The 14948-nt window shown below is 32.7% G+C and overlaps 1 protein-coding gene across 2 annotated transcripts in view; it reads right to left on the minus strand.

Moving 5' to 3' along the window:
* vari (MAGUK p55 subfamily member vari) overlaps nt 1–14948 on the minus strand; it is a 158525-nt gene that overhangs the window by 51709 nt on the left and 91868 nt on the right. Inside the window, exon 1 of one of the 2 annotated variants that reach the window (XM_035375898.2) lies at nt 11061–11414. The exons of the other annotated variant lie outside the window; for it this stretch is intronic. Within the exon in view, the coding sequence (XP_035231789.1) occupies nt 11061–11148 (88 nt within the window). The 5' untranslated portion in view covers nt 11149–11414. Of the gene's footprint in view, nt 1–11060; nt 11415–14948 lie in introns of those variants that run through there. 2 annotated transcript variants of the gene reach the window in all.

A 14948-nucleotide genomic window follows, 5' to 3' on the forward strand; every position in this document is an offset into this window, starting at 1 on the left:
CAATGGGAAGACCTAAAAGTAATAGGAAAGGTTCCTGAAACTGAAATTGATGATTTGAGTTATTATTTGCCCCATAGACCTGTTATAAAGCATACTAGCCAGACAATGAAGGTAAGGCCGGTGTTTGACGCTTCAGCCCGAAAGAGAAATAAACCGTCTCCAAATGATTGTCTAAATAGAGGGCCGAATTTAATTGAACTCATACCTGATATAATCAACAGGTTTAGATTGCATTCAGTTGGTTTATCATCGGACATTGAGAAAGTATTTCTTCAGCTGAGTATTATCCCAGAACATTGAGATTATTTGAGGTTTTTTTCTTCCAACTCTTGAAGAACCTATGATTTACAGACACTGCACAGTGGTGTTCGGCGTTTGTTCATCTCCATTCCAACTCTCTGCATCGATAGAGCATCTGTTGGATAATTCCACTGCCGAGTTTGACGATGTGACCCAAAAATTAAAGCATTCGTTTTATGTTGACAATTGTGTCACTGGGGGTTCACGATATCAAACAGCAAGAAACGTTTATAGTTAAGGTGACAAAAGTAATGACTCGGGGATGTTTTAACCTACGGGGTTGGGAAAGTAATGTTCCAGGTCATTGTATTTCCCGTAGTTCAGGTATAACTTCTCTTCTTGGAATCTTATGGGATTTGGATAATGATACATTAAAATGTAATCTTAATTATTCAATGGATAATGAGATAAGTAAACATAATATTTTGGCTATGGTACATAAAATTTTTGATCTGCAGGGTTTTTTTAGTCCAACTACCTTGTTACCTAAGTTACTATGACAGGAGGCTTGGACTATGAAATTTAAATGGGATGACCCCCTTGCCAGACAACATTCAGAAAACTTTTCAGAAGTGGCAGGATGAAATTAAGTATCTTGAGAAAATTAGTAAAGTCAAATACCGAAAATTCGCCAACCTGAAATCCGTGAACTCCTGAAATTCACGTTGCCTCTCAAATTATAAACATTCAGTTTATACGTTCCGGAAATGCAACATTGAGCAAGAAATATCGAAGAAAAAATACTTACCAAATAATTACGTCATAATTACCGAAAAATAATGAGCCATAACGGAAATATCCAATTATTGACGTCATGACAAAAGTTTTCTCTCCTCTAATCTCTGCATCGAGGTTACAAAGCAGATGATTCACTCAACTCTTCTTTCAAGTTCCCGATTCACGTTGTATTTTCTAAGCTTTGTTATTTCACGAGAGCATTTAGTGCTGCCTTTTTTTTATCCGAATATTTTGTGGATAAATTAAGAATATTTTAAATTTCAGCCCTTTTTAAGGAGCCATAACGGAAATATCCAATTATTGACATCATGACAAAAAGTTTCTCTCCTCTAATCTCTGCATCGAGGTTAGAAAGCAGATGATTCACTCAACTCTTCTTTCAAGTTCCCGATTCACGTTGTTGTATTTGATAAGCTTTGTTATTTCACGAGACTATTTAGTGCTGCCTTTTTTTTTATCCAGATATTTTGTGGATAAATTAAGAATATTTTAAATTTCAGCCCTTTTTAATGCAATTACAGATACGACATGCACTCATGATTTTACTGCTTGCAACGTTGAAAAACGTAAACATGTTGCATTGACGATAATGCAAAAAGTGCAAATTCTGCAAAAGATGGAGATAGGTGCATTTTATAGCAGAATTGTATGGAATTGCGATATGATTGTGTATGATATATGGAAAAATAAAGAAAAGCTGTTGAAAATTTCCAGCAACAGTAATTCTAACACCGGAATCCGAAACCAGAAATCTTTGCATGAGGTGAAATCGGCAAACCTCGATGCTGTATGCATATAATAAGTTATTGCAATAATGTATATAATAATTTAATTAAATGTATCTAATACGCCTTATTTATTTTGCACTTTTAGTCTGAATATTATGATTTATCTTTTCTGTCCTGAAATCCGCAAAATCTGCACAACCTCTGGTCCCAAGCTTTGCAGATTTCTGGACTTCTACTGTATTCCACGATATGTAGAGATAAATGGGAATTCAAAGGTACATCTATTCATTGATGCCTGTAAGAGCTCCTATGGTGCATGTGTCTACATTAGAACACTAACACCCATGGGAGTCAAAATTCGATTGATCAGAGCCAAATCCAGGGTAGCGCAGTTAAAACCTCTGACAATACCCGGTTAGAGTTGATGGCCTGTTGCATTCGCGCGAGACTGGAACATTTAGTATACGCTGCCTTCGATTAGCCCAATTTGAAAATTATTGCATGGAGTGATTCTATGGTACCACTCTGGTGGATTAAGAACCGTGGTGATGTCAGTTTTCGTTGCGAATACGGTAAAAGAAATAAACAGTCTGATTCCTTCTCAGTGTTGGCACCATGTACCAGGTTATTTAAACCCGGCAGATATGCTTTCAAGAGGCTGGTGGGAGAGGTTAGTTCGCGTAGTAAAGGAACTGTTGAGAAGGACACTCGGTAACGCGGTTCTTATAACCAAGGAATTGTACACAGTATTGTGCGACTGTGAGTCAATAATTAACTCTAGACCTCTTACCTATCTGCCCAAAAATTCAAATGATTTAATCTCACTTTCCCCAGACATGTTTCTCATCGAGAATCGTAGCTTAGGTGTTCCCGATATTGATTTCTGCGATTTGAAAGGTCTTCGAAAAAGGGCTAGACATCCCCAAAAACTGCTTAATGATTTAACCCTATGATGCGCGGTATTCACGCCCTGAAATCACCAATTTTCAAATTTTTTCCCCCTCTTCCTTCCGAAATTTTTGAGTGAAAATCAATTGATTACTGATCTTTTACCTCTAAATAACACAAAATGACTGCAGAATCATACATGTTTTAGGTTTTAGTATTTCAAATCAGATGCCTTTTAAAATTTGTTTTCAATGAGACAAAATAACTTCCTTTTATTAATATAAACAACTTTAAACCTCAAAAGTTATTCATCGCACATCAATCATTGCTATTTTTTATAAACAATAAAAAAATAGCAATAATTAAACTGCATATATAAAAAAAAAAAAACCTCTATATGTATGGCATTTGCTTTGTGGTTTCAGGGCACGACCATTGCCCTATTACAGCATTGTGACACAATGCTAGAGGCTCGGTGGTCGCGCCTTGAAAACACAGCTCTTCACAATGACGTTTGCTTGCTTCTCAAATAGGAATGTTTATTTTCACCCGGATATAGATAAGAGGTTTTGAAATCACAGAGTTATTTTATTACTGAACAATACATGCACCTGCCCAGTAAAAAGGTCTTTCTTTTCCAGAGACTTTTCTCTGACCTCAACACACTTGCTTCCCAAGCTAGTATTGTGATTTTATAAATTATTTCCTGTGGTTTAAATTTAATGTAAATATACTTTGCTGTAATTAAAAATAGAAATCGCGTAAAGTTTTATTTAAATTAAAAATATTTTCTGAATATTTTGAGACGAAATACGAATAAAATAAGTATGAATGGGAAACGAATGATCCGTACCAAAGCCAAAAACCAAGCCCCCCCCTCCATTAACATAAAAAACCCTCAAATTTCATGTGCCATATGAAAACAAATTAAATAACGCTGGACATATACCAGTGAAATTTAGATCCAATCAGTGTACATTTTGTAGCACAAGGAAGAAACATCATAGAAGAAGATACGTGTGCGAAACGTGCAATGTGGGTCTATGCATGTCCAAAAAGACAAAACATGCTTTGAACAGTGTCACAAAAAATATTTGTTTTTTGAAATTAAAAAGAAAAACACTGAGTCTTTTTTTATCCTTACTTTACTGAGTTTTTAATCCATGTAGCCAAACATCCTTATTATGTAGGTACTTATACTTTCACTGCTATAGAAAAATTACATAAATGTTTATTTTTTAATTTTTCTGACGATTCAGTTTGTAAAATAATGTGAAAAAATATACATTATGCAATTCTTACATGCATTTTTTTTTAAATTCGTAAATTTCGTCATTTATCGGAAAAGTGCACGGAGAAAGGTAAATTTTTTTTTCCTACTACCCAGGTAAGTTTCAAAGTCCTAGACGCGCGGTGATTTCACAGTGCGATTACCACCCACAAAACAATAGGCAAGAGTAGATTTTTTAAAATTCATATATTATTTGTCTCTAGGATCATAATATTCAATTTCTAGAGTTTTTAGTTAAAAAAATTATAAAAATAATATTGCGCACGTCAAAGGGTTAAGACATAGATTTAGGCCTTCTGGTTCAAAATAAGAAGGGTCCATCGTCAGAGCTACATCTGGGTGAAATTGCCCTAATAGAAGATGACATCACAAAACGGATGCATTGGCCTTTAGCTAAGGTCATTCAACTAATTCCTGGGGAAGATGGCAAGGTCAGAACTGTAAAATTGAAGACTCAAGCTGGTACACTGCTTCGTCCCATTCAGAGAGTCTTTCCATTGGAAGTGCAGTTAACGGATACCCCCACTGATCCCCATACACGATAACTCTTTTACTAATCCTGTTTCTTCTATTTCTAGTGATGAGCATTCAGATGCTAATGACTCTTCAAATGACTCTAGTAACACCCTGCAAGGTGCTAAAGTGTCAAGATTTGGACATGTGATCAAGGTGCCTCAAAGATTAGATCTCTTCGACCAGATATTGTATGTCTTTGAGCCAACCTGAAGTCAACTCAAAGAAGGGGAGAAAGTAGAGGATGGCTGCTGCAGACAGACAATTACGTAACGGCTGGGTGAAGTCGAGAGAAGGAGCGCCGCTTTTGATTGGACTATTTTTTATTCTTCTTATTTTTTCTTTAACTGTGAACTAAGCGGGGGAAATTCCATTTTCACTCAGTTATACGTGTGTATGCAGATGTTAAAGTAATGTAACATTTTTTCGCTTGTGTGAAATATCCATATTAAAATCTTTATATTAATAATCCCTGCTGTATTTAATTTGTAACCTGCATGTTGTAGCCCTGTGAGTTGCAACACCCTAGCTACATCTCTGGCTCACTTACCTGAGATCTTGGTTGATAAAGACCCAATCAAAAGATGTTCTACTATGTTTAAACTTTAATTATGTAAATCATAAGAATTTCAATTACAGATTAAAAATTTTACTTTTTCAGGGTTCGTACACATCTCTGCACATGGAAATAAAGTACTTTTAAGGACTTTTAAGGACCATTAATGAAAAAAATGAAGGACCTAAAGAGCAAATGGGAACTGAATAAATTCAATTAAAAATATTATATCTATGCCTGAATTTCACTTTTTAATACCATCCTAAAAATAAAAGAAATCCATAAGCAGGATGCATTATTATTAAACATAGCTAGCTTAAGTGACATAATTATTAATACATTTGAGAATAAATTAAATATTATGAAATTTATTAAGTATCATTAAATATTTTACACTTATAATAATTGGACATATTTGAAAGATGATAAATGACATTTTAGTTACATTTTACTAACAGTTAGCTTTTTTATTTTTAATACCCTATCGTCATAATAAACTAACTATCAACCTCTCCACAATGTACTACCTATGAGGGTTTACTTTATTTGGTAAAAGTTAAATAGTCCTCCCCCCGACAAACGTGAAACAAATTAAGGCTATGTCTGAAAGTAACTATAAATCAGAGGTTTAAATAAGCTTCTTATTTAAAAAGAACTTAAGGCATGAAGGCATGTTCTGATGCTAACAAAATCAATTACAGCTCGTGGTGATGTAATTAAGCAAAAAGAGTCAAATTCAAAATAAAAATATGGACTAGTGGTCAAAGACAAGTGGTCAATTTAATCTCGTTCAATAACCCTATCATCATAATAAACTAATAAACTCAAATATCAGCAGCGGTAATGGAAATTATCAGAACTGATAGGAACTAATACAAGGAGCAACAGGAGGTCAGAAACACACTCTTGTCTTACACTCCAAAAATCTCAGTTTAAAAACTGTCTCAGTGATTTGCATTCTGGTGAGGAAACAGAAATGAGAAATTATAGTAAAGGCTTAAATTGTTAACAACTGGATAATTTATACAATATTAACTACATATCTCTGAAGAATAATTTTCTTTCTCTTAACATATTTAGTTCGTTTCTTCAATAAGTTTCCTTTTTACTTTAGAATTTTTGGATTTAATTAAAGATGTCTGTTATTCTAAAAGACAAAATGCATTTAGAATGTATGGAAAAAGCTGCTTGTTTTATTCCTTGAGTAATACGAGCATTCAGAAGAAATATGAAATACATATGGTAAGGTCTGGTCACAGAGTTGGTGTGACATAATTTTTAGAATTTAGTGACACACCGAGCTACAAAATATAGAAATGGCAAAACGTTTAGAATTTAGAGCAGACATTGGAAGCAGAATTTAGAAAGGCACCAGGCAGCAGAATTTAGGATCTACAGAGACTGCAGCAGGTGGCAAAATGCCTAGCGCCAGCCCTGTGTTGCCCTGTTTTTTAAAATGTCAGTTTTCAATATCTTTATTAATAAAAAAAATTTATTTCTATAATACCTGCCCATATGATAAGATTAGAGGCATTTTTGATATTTTTCATGCTTGTGTCTAGTGAAAAGTAAAGAAAGAGAAAACTGATGCATATTCTGAGAATTCTGAGAAATGGGGGAAAACTCTTACCATGAAAAAATTAAAAAGATGTTTCTAATTAATCACATAGCTATTTTGCTTTTGCTAAAAACTGTTTCGTAAATTGTGCTTTATAGCATTATACCTTGCTTATTTTTCAGATTCAAAACATTGTATAATATGTTGCCAAAACGGAACCTTATAATATGACAGTGAAAAATAAAAATGCTTTATTTTAATGTTATTTCTTAAATATAATTCCAATACATTACCATTATTTTAATGAAATTTATCAGTGTTAGAATGTTCTAAAAAAGTCGCCGAAAATTTCCCAGATTTCGGAATTAAAAATTTTCCATAGAAACCGATCTTAAAATCACCAAAATGTTGATAAGTCGCCAAATTTAGAACCATTTAATAAAAAAATTCACATCCCCCAACGCGGAAAGTTGTTTGAGAGATCTTCATTACAAAAAAATGAAATAATTTCGAAATGCTTATGTTTCACTTCTTGCTCACAAACTTGAGTATCCCACCAGTTATATTACAAATAGGAACAAATTATAACCCATGAACCCATTCAAAAAATAACTATATTTGTCAGTGAATTGCCAAAAACATTGCTGCAAAATGCTAATTCACACTCAAAATGGCAGTCGTAAAAACAGACAGAAATTTCAGATTATTAAAATTAAGGACCTTCTGCCGATTTTGGCCGAAATTAAGGACTTTTAAGGACCAAAAAATCGATTCCAAAAAACTTAAGGACATTTAAGGACTCTTAAGGACTGCACGGACCCTGTTTTTTTTTAATTTAAATTTTAAAAAAATTCCTACTTAGTAACGGGCTTGAAGTAATTTGAAGGCTAAAGGAATGTGCTTCTATTTTACATATAAGTTAATTACCTTGAAGTTCACAAATAATTATGCCTTAACTAATTCTATAATTTTTTTAAAAAACAGTAAGCCAAAACAGATCTGCAAACAACCTTGATGTATTTAAACTTAAAACTGCTTTCATACATATGCTAAATAAATAAAACCCTTTTCTTGTACTGAAATGAAAGCATCTTGCGTAGTAGTCTTTTTAATGCAGTGTCCACTTTGTGCTGTAAAATTTCCTGCATTTAACTTTCTAAAGCTGGCGGTACAGCAGTTGTACCATGAAAATGACTTTCTTTACCACCAGCTGTGGTACAACTGTCATACCAGCCATCCCCTCCCTATTTTAGAGAATCGCCTATCTGTAGATCTCTGGGTGGTCCATTGTCACTGCTCAGAATAGCCGCCGGATTGTTAACCCTCTTCTTATCAGTTTGGCTACATTTTTGCAAAAACCGCAGGTTTCGTCTTGTGCCAATATACTTGAAAATCAAATAGGAGCCATCTCTTTCTCAAACTTTAGACCACTGTCTCATAATTTTAGTGCTAACTTTTTTAGTACTAACTTTTGTTATGATTAAAAAGTCAGTGATTTTGCACATTGTTTTAGCTTACCAGATTTAATGCTTTTTAATCATAGCAAATAAGATTAAATTAATATTTTAGATTTAATTCCCTTCTAGAAAATAGGTAAAATCGCTTTTATTGTTTAGTTCCTTTTTACACTTATGAATAATAAGATGTTATTTTGACCCTTTTTTTGGAGTGCATAAAACCCTTAAGAACTGTTAACTCTTTCAAAGTGCTTCTATTATGTAGGCAATTTTGTCTGATTTATCAGAAGATAAATAAGAGACAATTGCATGCATAATAGTTTTTAGAATTTTCATTCATTCAATGATTGCTTTCAATGATTTTCATTCATTGTAAATTAAATAAAACATATTTATCTTTAGACCCTCTTTTAGAATAACATCTGCCAAAAAGTATTTAAATATCATTAAAGCTCATGTAACTTCTAAATTGAACCAAAACATCAGTTACTTTGCATAAAATTTCGGCCAGTTTTATTTGCTGAAATTCTTATACTCCTCAAGAGATAAGGGGAATTCAGACAAGTTAATAAAAAATTTATCCTTAAAAAAGGAATGTTATTTTGTCTGCAATAAGGTGTATGTCAACTTATTATTAAATGTATGAGAATTAGGATTGGATTACAGAAAAGCACACGAACGCTATCTGCTTAAGGGGATGGATGCTTTCGTGTAAATCTTTCTAAGAGAAATTGCTTACATTTACGTTCCAGATGGAAAACTCCACATGTAATCAAGTAGTACTCTGAATTTAATTGGATTAATTTTGTTCGCTTACTGAATTACATCAAAGCACACAACAATTATCTGTACAAAGGGAGGGATGCATTCGCGAAGGACTTCTTAAGGGAAGCTGGCTTGAACTGACGTTACACAAAAACCCTGAATCCAACCCTTTAGCCGGAATTCAAACCCGAGCAAGCTACAAGTATTCAGCCACCTTTACCGCTCTACTGAACGGCTCGTAAAAAAATTGATAAAGAAAAAGTATTGAAATAACCACTTTAATTTACTAACTGATATTTCTCAATCAAGAGTATATAAATTAGGCATATGAGGGGATTATTTGTGAATAAATAAACTGTATTGCACTTTTCTCCACTATTTCATATTACGATGGAATTATTGCATTTCAAAGTTATTTCTCATGAATTAATTTTGCTCCGTTCATGATTTTTTATTTTTTCAAAGAGAAAATTTCACACTTTAAATAAAAAATACACTAGAAGATACTTTATGCAAAATTTGGTGTAAACAGTTTTCTTAATTTTGCTCTGAAAATATTCCAGGGTAATCGTTTTTATTACTGGAAGAAATATGAAAAACAGATTTACTACATTGTAAGTGTCAACACCCAGTATGCCCTTATTTCTTTGAAAACGTGAAAGATTACTCTTTCTAAAATAAATTAGAAAATATGTGCAAATAGAATATTCGATAAAAATGAAACAGACTTCAACGTTTGGATATAATGATGGTTTTAGACGAAATTCTTGCCTATGAAAGAAAACTGACGTATCTTCATAAACAATTAAACTGTTCTGAAAAATACTTCTGATGACTGCATGTATAGGTCACAGATTGTTTTCTCTGCTAACATAAACAAAAGCCAATTTTACAAATAAAAATTCTTGTTAAAAATATACCTCCTATGCCTGATAGTCCAATGTAATATTTGTTAAATGATGAAACACAACCAATGTATCTCTGATTTTCTTTTTTATATTATAACAAAATTATCGAAAAAAGCAGATTTAAAGCTCTGTTATTGTTAAATAAAGCTTTAAGTTCATCTCAAAACCTAATTGTATTGAATGTCATTCTAATCATCTAATAGTAATAAATATTTTTATTGAATTTATTATTATTATTTCATTAAATTAGTCATTACCATTATTTTGTTAATGAAAATATGTTATTAAAAATCACATTCCAACCTGCAGACTTACGAAGCTAGTTCGTATTTATTCTATTTTGTAAAATTTTGTTCTCGTTTTCTAATACGAAAACATGCGAATATAAATGAAGTGTGAAAACAAAGTTATAAAATTCCCAAATTATTGCCTAGATTGATCAGAAATAGTAAATAAAATATAAACATAGCATACATTTTGTTCTAAATAAATAGTGCACTGGATGCACTATTATTTAGAACTTCATTTAAATGAAAGCAAAATAATCATCGAAAAAATCGCAAATCTAGCAACCCATCTACTATGGAACAGCATCCGACAAACATGTAAATTTTACTGCATCCATGGAGGGGACTAAAGACTTTTCTCATTAGGAAAATGTCAAAGAGGGGGCAAATGTGTTTTGGATTGCACCGGATTGAAGGCTATATTATGAGAATTTCAGCCAGGTTTTAGAAGGTTAATTCCAAGATTTCATAAATTAGATATGAATTTTATTGATCCCACTTCAAAAGGTTATGAATATGTTTTATAGGATAAAAAATATACTCAATCATAAAATAATCATGCTTTCCAGATAAATGTTATTAAAATTCATTTGAAACCATGGAGCCTGTTTGGGTGCTTTGATAAAGTTGGTCACTTTTACTTTACACCAAAACGAAAATTAAGCAACATAATGATCACTTCAATACATACTGACAAATAAAAAGTACCTTTACAGTACACTTAACGCACAGTGTTCATTTCAATAGCTGCTTTCCTCATATAAACACATATGCACTTTGGAGAAGATCCCTATCTCACAAGGGTGGGGCGCGAACTATCGAAATACATTTAGAAAGCTTTATGGATCAAATGTAAAATATTTCGAAAAGTTCAAAATCAGATTTTGTTATAGACTAATTAATATGTGGTAGATAAATAACATCATTATAACGTAATATATATTATAAGTTACGTAACATTACAGGATTCTCGATTAATTTTGTTCCATAACTTTTGTTACAACACTCCAATTTATATCACGATTTCATTATTTAACCACTAGCATACTGCTCACATGGCATAAAACTTACTTCCATGCTTCTGTTCATTAATTTTTTCCATGCTTCTCAAGAGCTTACGACTTTCCTCACTATCATGTTTACTTCCACATATCACCATGACGACGGTTAACCATAACACGCCAACGAACTCTCAGCAGTCAAGCGCGTAATGCTGAGTCACATATAAACAAGGGGGTATAAATAAATTGCGAAACTTCTACAAATTATGGATACAACACAATCACATATCTGACTAGTTGGTAAGCAGTACTGTTCGTGATCATCTTGAAACGTGACAAATGAAATCGACAGCACTATTCAAGGAAACGATGATTTACTGTCTTCAGATAGCAGAATGCGTAGGGTTATCATAAAAGAAATCTGCCACTTTCGTCATTCAATAGCGCCAAGATTCTAGCAGAACACTTTAAAATTCTCGCCAAACAAGTATACAAGATGGCCAACCACTTATCAGTCATACGGATCTTAGAGGAGAAAAAATACTAAAACAAGGTCTCATCATTTCATTTGAACATGGCTGTAAACAATGGTACGTAACCATATTAAAAACGATTTTTTCTTTAAATCATCACATTGAATAGTTAGAATAACTACTTTCATTCATATAATTTCAATATTTTTTAAAAGCGCAGAATAACTGAAATTTCAGTTTGAAGAAGAGAAAGATAATGACAGTACTTTTCGGAAAAATAAAACTTTTTCCGCTCTGTCGGAGCTCGTTTAGTTTATCTGATTATAGCAAAGCACTCGAGGGCTATCTGCCTAAGGGAAGGAATGCCTTCGGAGGGCTTTCTAAGGGAAACTGGCTCGTATACATGTTACACATGGGAAAAACCACGAAAACGGCCATGTATCAATGGCGTACCATGGAGGTAAGAAGTAACTTTCTTACCTCCATGGCGTACGGAGGGGGAAAGGGGGGCAAGGGGTGTATGATGCCCCGGGCGCCGCTTGCAGAGGGACGCCAAATGGTCTCCAAACAAGATTATCCTGAAATTTTCAGTTTTTATTTTGTTCGATTTCTGGAAAATATATTTAAAATTGATAATTATTGTAATATAATTAATTATTTACTTTCTTGATTTGTCTGAAAAAAATGTGTAATAAAATGTTAGCAGTACATCAACCAAATATCTCCCCATACAAAACGTTCTTTCTGACCACTTTATTTTTCTAAAATAGAGAGATATTTTAATTTTTTTTAAACGAAATGCATATATAGCTTCCGCTTTTTATTTTAAAACGATAACACGACCTTGTCCCGAATTTCTCAAACATATCCAGTTTCCAAAAAAACGATTCTATAGTCCGGAAATGACATTTTGGGAAACTCCTAACACTTTCGCTACAACGGATTGCGTTTGACTTTCCTGTAAACGACTGATGGCTTTCCTGGCTGCCGATTTAACTAAGTCATCTTGCTGAGACATCGCATAATTCACTACTACAAAGCATTCAACGCGTGGTCAATTGTTTCAAATGTGGAATATGAAAAAATTTGAAATGATCGAATCATGAAGTCATTGATAAATTTGCTTCAACCAAGGCAAGAAAAATGTATACATAGTAATTAATTGTATTAATGTATTATAATATTATTATTAATAAATATACCTACTTATCTATAATCTAATATTAAACTTTTAATTGGTTAAAAATTATACCTTTTTTTTAAACTACTATATAAATATGTAAAATAAATAATACCTTTTTAACTAATTATAGATCATAAGTATATCTGATTTTTCTCACTGACACAGATATATTTCCGAATCCAATGCTAGTGTAGTTAGGTAATGACTATTCTTAATGTATTTTAGAGTATTTTATGGTACATTCAGCATTTTACTATTATTTGCATTACTTTCTTATTATAAATATATTTTATACATTATATTACTGTGTATTATTTTGGGGGGCGCCAAAAAATATTTTGCCCGGGCGCCAGTTATGCTCGCTACGCCACTGCCATGTAGTTCACCGAAATTCGAACCCCAAACCGAATTACTAGTGTTCAGCGACTTCAACGCTTAGTTAGTGGTGTGTATAGAGCTCGTTCAAAATTTAAAAGAATTATGTGCGTGTGCATGTGTGCATACATATCATATAACGTAAATGTTTCTGAAAATGTTTCATACACAATTAAAGCTCTGGCAAAAATCTGGATAGCATGTGTATTAAAGCCAAATCCGTTTTTAATAGCTCTTTTATTTTCTTTTTATACAATTTACACTAAAAAAGTAAAAATAAATACGAATTTAAAACTGAAACAATGGATTATGGGATTGTTTAAATTATGTCAAAGCACGCGAGGTTTATCTTCCTATAGCCAGGGATGCCTTCATTAAGGACTTTCTACGTGAAACTCACACGCATTCACGCACGTGGGGAAAACGCAGCCCGTGTCACAGGCATTTAATCCCGGATTGAGATTCTACAAGTGTTCAGCAGTTTTAGCATTAGGTGGTTAGTGGGTCTTCTTGAGGTGAGTCTTCATGTCATTCAAAAGTAAAGATTTAACTTTATGATTGGCAACACAAGATATTATTTGATTTATGAAACGAAACAATTGTTAATTTTTTACGCTTTTAATTTCTTCTTTTTAATTTCAAATCATTTTTTAAGCATTATATTGCAATCTGAAACTTTCAGACCACATTTTTAAAAAAAATTTATTATAATCTTTGACATTTTTTTACCGTTCTTTATGCTTATTGATATTTTGTTGGTGAAGTATCTAACTTTTATAAACGCTGAGTCGGTTTGGCATTCATAATTTTTACGTTATTGTTGGAGATATTTTCATTTCATATTGTAGTAGAATAGTTTTTAATCGATATCTAGAGTTATTTCGCATTTTTCATTCTTGTCTACATATGGGACCTTCCTGCTCATTTGGATTCAAACAGCTGACTGCAGCTTTGGAGTTGGTCAAGCACATTACAGAGGGCGAGTATGGTTAGACTGCCCAACATCATGGCTGCTCATTACTTATTTGCCCGGCAGATTACATGTTTTTATATGTTTTTTCAATATCGTTATTAACTGGCCTACTTTGTAATTTTATTAAAAGAACTATAGTGTTACTGAAAACATATGTATAAAAAACCAGTACACAGTGAAAAGACAGGTTAAAAAATGAAATCAATAAAACAGACGGAAAATTAAAGATTTATGAATAGATAAATCAAATGTAACAGTTTTATTGAGACCTTTCACTAAAAATGAAATCAATAAAATGTAAAATTAAAACTGGATGCTGCCAATCTACGATTTTATCACTTTTCATTAGTTTGGTTTATTTGATTGTTGCAAAACACTCGAGGACTAACTACCTAAGGTAAACTGTGCCTTCGTGGAGAACTTTCTAAGAGAAACTGTCTAGTATACACGTTACACATGAGAAAAACCACAAAATCGACACAGCAGCCAGTCCGTTCGCCGGGATTCAAACCTCGGAACGAGCTACCAGTATTCGACGACCGCTGGTGGGCCCATATCACTTTCCAATTTTGTTCTTTCCACAGGAAACAATTCACACAACAAATAATTTATTTCTTTTGTTACCATCAGTGGTATCATTTCATTAAAAATAGCTATTTAATCACGATCGTGAGCGATCTTGGTGATGGGTGATGGTGCTAGATCAAATGAGTTTCAAGAAAATAAATTGATCCACACAAACAGGGCTGAAAAGAGTGTTTTAAAAGTCGGGTCATGCGAATTAAAAAAATGGCACCTTTAAAAAATTATTACATTTTACATTCTTTGCATGTTTACATGAAATTTTAGAGTACAGTAAATCAAAATTACATGAAATTTTAGAGTACAGTAAATCAAATAAATTTAATCAAACAGTAACATTACATTTTGGAAACAAATCTGTTTACATTTTTA

This window comes from Stegodyphus dumicola, chromosome X1, assembly GCF_044657685.1.
Source record: "Stegodyphus dumicola isolate Sdum_Otavi_A_Nest chromosome X1, ASM4465768v1".
Lineage (NCBI taxonomy): Eukaryota > Metazoa > Arthropoda > Arachnida > Araneae > Eresidae > Stegodyphus > Stegodyphus dumicola.